At 39.1% G+C, this 9,520-nt stretch overlaps 1 protein-coding gene across 4 annotated transcripts in view; it reads left to right on the top strand.

The window, feature by feature from the left end:
• Positions 1-9,520, top strand: part of ADAL (adenosine deaminase-like) — a 27,425-nt gene that overhangs the window by 14,334 nt on the left and 3,571 nt on the right. Inside the window, exons 5-10 of one of the 4 annotated variants that reach the window (XM_011989209.1) lie at positions 321-402; positions 3,218-3,344; positions 4,392-4,472; positions 6,269-6,407; positions 8,329-8,429; positions 9,137-9,414. In XM_011989209.1, the coding sequence (XP_011844599.1) occupies positions 321-402; positions 3,218-3,344; positions 4,392-4,472; positions 6,269-6,407; positions 8,329-8,429; positions 9,137-9,331 (725 nt within the window). In that variant the 3' untranslated portion in view covers positions 9,332-9,414. Of the gene's footprint in view, positions 1-320; positions 403-3,217; positions 3,345-4,391; positions 4,473-6,268; positions 6,787-8,328; positions 8,430-9,136; positions 9,415-9,520 lie in introns of those variants that run through there. The other 3 variants (XM_011989211.1, XM_011989212.1, XM_011989213.1) reach the window with 3 other exon arrangements.

Raw genomic sequence — 9,520 nt, 5'->3', positions numbered from 1 at the left:
ACAAAGGTTGCAGTGAGCCAAGACTGTACCACTGCACTCCAGCCTGGGTGACAGCCAGACCCTGTCTCAAAAAAAAAAAAAAAAAACAGTCTTTATTTTTTTCATTTCATTTCTGTAACACTTCATTTTCCCCCAGTTTTATTAAAGTATAATTTACTTTTACTCAAATGTACCCATAAGGGCCATATTTTCACTCATCTTTAACCATGCCCTTGTCATAGCATAAAGTGAAAATGTACTTGTTCATACAGGATTGCTGAAGGTGAAGGATGAAATAGTTGATGATCTCTTTACATGTATTTTCTATGTGTCCTTTCCAGGAATGACTAAAAAGACTTATGTGGAATCTATACTTGAAGGTATAAAACAATCCAAACAAGAAAACTTAGACATTGATGTTAGGTAAGAAGATTGTACCTTAGTAGTTAACATTTACAAAACCAGAATGTTAATTTTTACTGTTTTGATCGTGGGTGTAATGGATTTTTTAGAATTAATCATTCATTGATTTATACAATAGAAAAATAAAATCAAGAACCCTGTTGTTTAAAGTGAGAACACAATTCTGAATTTATTCATAAGGCAATATAATTCTGAGTATTTTTACATGAGTAAAGTATGGTGTTCCTTTGCCGTTAAGCTAAAATGAACTTCTTACTGTGGCCTACAAGGTCCCACATGATCTGGCTGCCTCTGTTAATTCAGCAGCTCATCTAGACCACTCCTCTTCCCTTACCGTGGGCGTGCTGTCTCTTCCTAAAATAAACAAGAAAACTGTCCCCCTTCAGCACCTTTGTTTAGTATTCCCCAGAACACATTTCTACGAGATTCCTGCCCAACTGGCTGGCTTCTTCTCATTATTCAGATCTCAATTTGGCTGTTACTTCCTCAGAGGGGCCTTCCTTTACGACTCTGTCTAAAGTGCCCCACTAATCCTGTAGTCACCCATCCATTTCCTTTATGGCATTATTTGTAACAAGATAAGGAATTATCTTGTGTTAGTTTGTATGTATGCCCACCCGCTAGAGTGTAAGTGTAGTGAAGCCAAGGACCTTGTTTTATGATTCACCACTTTGTTGAGCCCATACTATGTACCTACTTTATGGTAAGTACTAAAGATGTGCTTGTGAATCATGTACATGTAGATTCACAAGTACATCTTTAGTACTTACCATAAAGTAGGTACACAGTATGGGCTCAACAAAGCCTTAAATGAAGAAAGAAAAAAAGCTAGCTGTATAGTTTCAGGTTATAAGACTCTAAAAATTAAGCTTAACTAAACTAATAACCCCAATAAAAAACCAAGCAGAAGAATAGAATGCAGAGAAGAAGACATACAAAGAGCTGGTAAATGTATAGAAATACATAGAAAACTACTAAACTCATTAATCATATATTACAATGCTGTTTCTGTAGGCTAAAAAAAAGTAATAGCAAGTGTTTGTAAAGTTACACACTGCTGGTAAGCATATGTAATTAATAAAACCTCTTTAAATCCTGCACTGGTACACAGGTAAGGGGAGGAAAAAGCCTCTCTAAAGAGCAATGTATGTCAAAATTTATAAAAAAGTTTTTCCCTCTGACCCAGCAATTCTGTGCCAGAAATGCATCCTAGGAAATAGATTGATTTATGCATAAGATTTCTTATTATAATGTTATAACAAAAATTAGAAAATAGCCTAGAATGTCCAGCATTCAGAGGATAATTACATTATGGTATGTTCACATGATTCATACTATTTTCTAACATTATTTTAATGGCATGGGAAGTTGCTAAGTGAAAAAAAAGATACAGCATTTTATATATTGTTGATCTAAATTTTGTAAATGAATAAATGAACAAATGCTGAAGGAATTTGTGAATAAATAGTAAGCTAATAACTGCTTTAGAAAAATTACAGGGGTTCTCTGGGTATTCAAGAAATATTAACAGGCCAAGCACGGTGACTCATGCCTGTAATCCCAGAACTTTGGGAAGCCAGCGCGGGCAGATCACCTGAGGTCAGGAGTTCAAGACTAGCCTGGGCAACATGGTGAAACCCTATCTCTACTAAAAATACAAAAATTAGCAGGTGTGGTGGCAGGCACCTGTAATCCCAGCTACTCGGGAGGCTGAGGCAGAATCGCTTGAACCCGGGAGGTGGAGGTTGCAGTGAGCTAAGATCGTGCCATTTCGTTCTAGCCTGGGTAAGAAGAATGAAACTCTGTCTCAAAAAAAAAGAAAAAAAGAAATATTGGCTGGGTGCGGTGGGTCACGCCTATAATCCCAGCACTTTGGGAGGCCGAGGTGGTGGATCATGAGATCAAAGAGATCAAGACCATCCTGGCCAACATGGTGAAACCCCATCTCTACTAAAAATACAAAAAAGCCAGGCGTGGTGGCAGACGCCTGTAGTCCCAGCTACTTAGGAGGCTGAGGCAGAGGTTGCAGTGAGCCAGTATCAAGCCACTGCACTCCAGCCTGGGCACAGAGCAAGACTCTGTCTCAAAAAAAAAAAAAAAAAAAAAGGATTAACAGAGATTCTCTGGGTATTCAAGTCCTATAGAATTCCAGCTAATATTTGAAGAATGAACTTTTATCAGATATTTGATACATTTTCGAATGAGAATATTTCTAATTTTGTAACCCCTAATGAAATAATGGATCTCAGCCTCATAGGAGCACACCACCACCAGTTTACTCTTACCAAAAAATGGAACCTGATCTGCCTCTAGACTAGATAGGAAATATAAGAAATAGGACAACATGTTAACAACACAGGGATACAATCAACAAAATCCAGACCATGGAAAACTTTGTAGGACAAACAACTTGGTTTCTTCAACAAAGAAGTTACAAGAAAAGCAGGGTGGGAGGTGGGAGGAGAGGAAGGAATGGTTGTAGATTAAGACAGCCTTAGAAGACACATTGACTTACACAAAGTATGGACCTTGTTTGGATCCTGAATCAAACAAACTGAAGAAACAAATACAGGAACAAAAAAACCTCAAAAGACAACTGTAGATCTGAACACTGACTAGATGCTTGATGCTATTTAGGAATTCATGTCTCAGTCCATATGGCAAAGTAAAATGTCAGGTTGTCTACATTCAGTCAGGCTATACTTTTCCTAGTGAGATGTATTACAGAGACTGCCATCTCTGTCTGGCTGTACTCAGAATTGTCTTTTTCATCTGTGTCATATTAGTTTTCAACTCTGTCTTTCTTATGTTAAAGGTATTTGATAGCAGTTGACAGAAGAGGTGGCCCTTTAGTAGCCAAGGAGACTGTAAAACTTGCCGAGGAGTTCTTCCTTTCTACTGAGGGTATAGTTCTTGGCCTTGACCTCAGTGGAGACCCGACTGTAAGTTATTTTTCCTACATATATTTTAATTCTAAAAGGTAGAATCAGTTAGTGGGATAAGGACTAGCTTCGGGCATCTTGCGTTGCATTCTGCAGAGTGTCCAGCAGACACTCCATTGTGTGGATGAAGGCCTGTTCTGCCCTGGATGACCAGAATGCCTAGAGCAGCTCTCATCCAAGGTTCTGTGAAACAATTAAGTACACTAAAAAAAAAAAAAACAAAAAACAGTTGCCTGACTATATGACTGTTTTCTCCATTCTTCTAAAGATGGTGCACAGCTAGTACCAGACTATCTGCACTATAATGTAATTCATTACATACAATGGATGGATGTCTTAGGGTGTTGGGGCTTAACTATTTCATGGATAGTTGAGAAATGTTGACCTGAGCTTCTTGAATGTCAGATTCAAGCAGAAATCTTGATATTTGGGGCTGGATAATTTGTTGTGGGGCTGCCCCATGCATTGTAGGATGTTTAGCAGCATCCTTGGCCTCTACCCACTAGATGTCAGTAGCACTCTCCCAGATGTGACAACCAAAAATGTCTCCAGACATTGCCAAATAGCCCCTGGAGGGGCAGAATTGCTCCTGGTTGAAAACAACTGAATAAGAGAGTCCCATGAAACTGATTCTTATGGCTTTGTCCAAACCTAGAGTATTCTGCCCTTCTTTTTATCCACCTGTTTAACAGAAGTGTTTTGAGTAATCATGAGAGTTCCTGAGTCAAGTGAGTGAGTTCCCGTTAGCTCTGGATATCTAGGTGTCCTTCCAGGCATAAAGTTTGGTGACTACTATATCCAGCTTAGCTGACTGACCTCAGTTTACTGTTTACTAGACAAGATTCTCGAGGTCAGGAACTGTGCCTTTGCCAGCTTTCTGTTCAGCAAAGTGGCTAGCACACTGTAGGCGCTTTATAAACAAGATGTGCAAATGAATTAATCTACCATAATTTTTTCTGCCATTATGTTGTTTATTGGAATGGAGTACTCAGTTCCTCGGTTTTCCCAGAATTCTCACGCATCCTCATTTTAACTTTTATCTTTAAGGTAGGACAAGCAAAAGACTTCATGGAACCTCTTTTAGAAGCTAAGAAAGCAGGTCTGAAGTTGGCATTGCATCTTTCAGAGGTAAATAATATTGTCTTAGGCTAAAAGGGACAGATTGTAATAGAAAATAATAGGGTCATTTGTAAGTGACTAGGAATAAACCTAGATTGGGAAAACATTTTTTAAAAAGGGAAAGTAGAAATATTTTTAAATACATGACTTGCTTTAGTCTCTAGTGTTACTGTTTTTATCCTTTTGTGGTTCCTGGGAGTGGCTGTTGACTCAAATGCCAGCTGTGTCATTAAAAGCAGCTTAATGACATCTTGCTAGAGAAAATGCATGAATTTCTAACATCTGTCTTGTCATTGGCAAGCTGACTCTAAGAAAAGCACCCATTTATCTCACCTGTCCTCATAGTAGAAGGGACCTGATTTTTATCACATCCAATGGCAATAAAGGAAGCAGCTCATCATTTTACAAAGCCCAGCAAAGAGGTCCAGTTCCCTCATCAGCCCCAAGCTCACTGGTAGCATGAACGTAGTGACAGATAATTGCTGGGAAGTAGTCACTTTCGTAAGCACATCCTTGTGAGGCAAACCCCTTGTGAGGGACTCTGCTGCAATTTTCCCCATTTTATAGATGGGTTTACTTTTTACCTCAATACTTCTATCTATTTATTTCTTAAATGCAGAAAATAATACTTAGTCTGCTTACCTCACAGAGTTATTGTATTAAAGGGGTAATGTATAAAGTTTAAGTAGCATCATGATTTAAAGATTAAGGAAAAAAATCAGAACCCCTTGCCAGTACTTGTATCTTTCATGTCTATAAGTAGAACATCAGTAATCTAGTGGCAGGACTTAAAATCTAGAATCCATGTTTCCATACTCTAATTCGAAAGACCTTTCATCCACAGGACATCCTATGGCTGACCTACCTGATGCGTGATAGAAACCATTGGTCATTGTAAGGGAATAGCACGTGTGACAGTGACCAGTTATCTCTGGCCTTGTGTGCAACATCAGAACTTGTTCTTTACCTTCGTTTCTGTTGCTTTTATCATCCAGTCCATTGGATATAAAACCTTTCATTAAAAATGTTCCAAGAGTTTGTGTTTTGGGCAATCGAGGAGATAAAGAGCACAGCCAGACATTTTCATGGTGATTGTGGTATGTACATAGCCAGCCTTGCCAGAATCAAACATGATGAGCACACTATGTGAGGGAAGTAACTGGGCCCTGGAGTCAGACTGAGTTAGGTTTCACCCTTATCTCTGCCGTTCACTAGCTCTATGACCTTGGACAACTTTTTTAAAAAAATGCTTTACATTTTTAACTGTAAGAGTTATGTGTACCTGAAAAAAAATCCAAGTGTCAAGTAGGAAAGTATTAAAAATTAAAAGCCCAATTTCTATTTGTTTTGCTCCCTAGAGTTAATACTGTTAACAGTTTTGTGTTTATATTTTTTGAGAACTTTTTATAATATATATGAACACATGTATATTACAGAACACACATATACATATAGAGTTATGAAGTTTTATTTTTTGAAAATTACTTAATTTTTCTCAGCTTTAATTTCTTCATCTTAATACTTTTTAAGATTCTTGTGAAGCCTTAAATAATTTCTGTGAAAAAGCACAAAGTAGGTTCTTAATAAGTGTTTATTATTATCATTGAAATGAATCTAGAAGAATATTGAGGAAAGAATGAGAAGATAAAAGTCAAAGAGAGCTAGGAAGGCAGTAGTAGTTCAGTTTTCCAAAAGGTCTGTATTAAGTACTACTCAGAGGGGCAGAGTACCTAGCTATAGAAAAAAAATTCTCTTTAAGAACCACTGAAAGAGGCCATTGATCCCTTTTCCTCCCCTTTCTTTAGATTCCAAACCAAAAAAAAGAAACACAAGTACTCCTGGATCTGCTTCCTGACAGAATCGGGCATGGAACATTTCTCAACTCCGGTGAGAGAGGATCCCTGGATCTGGTGGACTTTGTGAGGCAACATCGGATACCACTGGGTAAGGCTTGGAGTTTCAGGTCTTCCAGATGACTCTCTGTCCCTCCCCCAATCCCCAGGTTTTCTGGGGATTGTAGAGAAGTACTGTTCTGAAAGTACGAATGTCATCTCGCTATTAAAAGATGCATGGAGTGTGTGGTTTCTGAGCCTTATTTAAGTAACAGAAAGCTTTAGCTTCCATTAGAATATAAGCTCTATGAGAGCAGGGCCCCTGCTTGTCTTATTCATTGCTACATTCTCCAATGCTTGGAACTCAGTAAGAATTTTTTAAAGGAATAAAGGGTCATCTAGAATTTTGAAATGACTTTAATAAAATTGACATGTGTTATGAAAGTATGTAACATTATTTAAAACTTAAACATGGAAAAATCCCAAGTATATTTTCACATGTCTGTTGATCATTACACACTTGATTGTCTGTGAAGTGCCTACTTTGTTGTCATTGCTGTCAATAGAGCAGTACACAAAACAGGCAAGCTTTCTTTCCCAAGAAACTCACATTCTAGCAGAGGGAAGACGGTAAACAAATACACAAGAAAGTATCAGTGTTCTATGAAGAAAATTAAAACAGGCTGATATAGTAGTGATTGTATAACCACTTTCGATTGGATGGTTAGGAAAGGCCTTTCTAAAGAAGGAAGAAGTGGTTGGCTGCAAACCATTTTACAGAATGATCAATTTGCTAAATTTACCAATTTATAAAAATGCTTGTGTGAGTATGTTTTAACTATAGAGTTTTCAGCAATTCATAATGGGTGAGATTTGCTTTTTTTTTTTTTTTTTTAAGCTAAGGAAAATTTTAAATATCCACCAAAGTGGAGAGAATGGGAACCACTGGCATAGTGATCTTACTTGGTGTGGTGGTCCGGCTCTGCTCCCAACAGAGTGAGGGGGCAGTTTGGGTTTGTCATCCCTTAAACTGAGGGAGCCTGTGTTGAGGCTGCCTTACTCAAGTGAGCAGATGCCATCAATCAGGTCAGTCAGGTATTTACTCTGGCTGGGGATACTGGTAATATTTCCAGGAAGGAATTTGTTAGTTGTAGGAGTCATTCTCTCTTTTTTTTTTTTTTTTGGAGATGGAGTCTCACTCTGTTGCCCAGGCTGGAGTGCAGTGGCGCGATCTCGGCTCACTGCAAGCTCTGCCTCCTGGGTTGACGCCATTCTCCTGCCTCGGCCTCCCTGGTAGCTGGGACTTACAGGCACCTGCCACCACACCTGGCTCATTTTGTTTTTTGTGGTTTTTTTTAGTAGAGATGGGGTTTCACTGTGTTAGCCAGGATGGTCTTGATCCCCTGACCTTATGATCCACCCACCTTGGCCTCCCAGATTGCTGGGATTACAGGCGTGAGCCACCGCACCCGGTCAATAGTAGGAGTCATTCTTAAGATGGACTTAACTTACCTAGAAGCAGAAGGAGGTGAATGAATGATTGTCTGGGTGAAAGTGTTCAGGGATTCTTAGAAGCCATGGCAAAGTCCCTGCTCATTCTTAGCTCTTCATAATGCTCTCACATGCAGTGCTACAGTTTTCTTACCTGTGTTTTGGCTTCCACTGTTAGACCAGGAGGGATTGCAGTAGCTTTTCAAAAAACCCTTCTGCTCCTATCATTGATAATTCTCTGCTTTTTTCATCATGACATTCCTCTGTCCTCTCTATTTTGGTCAAAGAAAGAGAAGTGCATGGCTGTGAAAGGGATATTAATTCTTTGCCTGTTACCGCTGTTGCCATAAGTTGCAGCACATATTTCCTATACAACTACACTAATTGAACTACAAATTTTCACACATAAGGAAAGGTCAGCTTTGTAAACTAATAAACTAAATTAGCAAATTTTGGAAAGATTTCTTATGTATCTACTTGGTGAACACAATGAGTTCACTTATTTGCTTTTAATAAGAGATTTTTTTCCCCTCTTCATCTAGAACTCTGTTTGACCTCAAACGTCAAAAGTCAGACAGTTCCATCTTATGACCAGCACCATTTCGGATTCTGGTACAGCATTGCCCATCCTTCTGTGATCTGTGTAAGGTGTTCCGTGTGAAGTATTTTGCTCCTTTTTGCTCCCTGAGTTGCATTAAGTCAGATGTTCACTACCTAGCTGACTGCCTTGCATGTCTGAGGATAATGCCCAAGTAGAGGAGTTAGAAGGCACTGGGGTATGGCTGGGTATAGTGGTGCACACCTGTAATCCCAGCTACTTGGGAGACTAAGGCAGGAGAATCACCTGAACCCGGGAGGAGGAGGTTGCAGTGAGTGGAGATCATGTCATTGCGCTCCAGCTTGGGCAACAAGAGTGAAACTCCATCTCAAAAGAAAAAAAAGAAAAGGGACTGGGACATGAGAGACTGCAGAGGGCCAGGGTGACTCTGGTTTGGCTCTATAGCAAAAGGTACTTGAGAGGACTTAAAAACAAACACAAACAAATTGATGCTCCACACCCATCCCATGAGATTCTGTTTTATTTGATCTGGGGTGAGTCCTGGGCATAGATAGGCTTTAAAAACTCCTTAGATAATTTTAATATACAGCCAGAGTTGAAACACTGCTCTGGTATCTTAAGGTATAAATAAGTCTGTTTAGTTACAGCTATGTACAGATAAATTTGTAGGCCCTTGTTTAGACTCTTGAAAGAAGTATAGTAAATAGGAAAATAGACTCTAAACAAAAAGATGGTCGTTTTTGAAAAATCCTTCCTTTTTCATTTTGAAACATTCTTGTTTACATTGGCAGACTGATGATAAGGGTGTTTTTGCAACACACCTGTCTCAAGAGTACCAGCTGGCAGCTGAAACATTTAATTTGACCCAGTCTCAGGTGTGGGATCTGTCTTATGAATCCATCAACTACATCTTTGCTTCTGACAGCACCAGATCTGAACTGAGGAAGAAATGGAATCACCTGAAGCCCAGAGTGTTACATTTTTAAGCTGTAATGAGGTGAACTACTTCTGAGTATGTGTTGCAATCAAGGTCCTGCCATATCCCACTTAGTGAAACAGTCCACCACTCCTTGGAAGCATAGCAGCGAAGTTCCTTGTGCTCTATCACCAGCACCTTACATGTGGCAGGTACTCAGTAAATATGTGTCTTCAACTGACTCACAAGCTCTCAGGTG

The sequence above is a fragment of the Mandrillus leucophaeus genome, unplaced genomic scaffold (genome assembly GCF_000951045.1).
Source record: "Mandrillus leucophaeus isolate KB7577 unplaced genomic scaffold, Mleu.le_1.0 Scaffold35, whole genome shotgun sequence".
Lineage (NCBI taxonomy): Eukaryota > Metazoa > Chordata > Mammalia > Primates > Cercopithecidae > Mandrillus > Mandrillus leucophaeus.
This window is presented reverse-complemented; position numbering and strand designations above follow the sequence as displayed.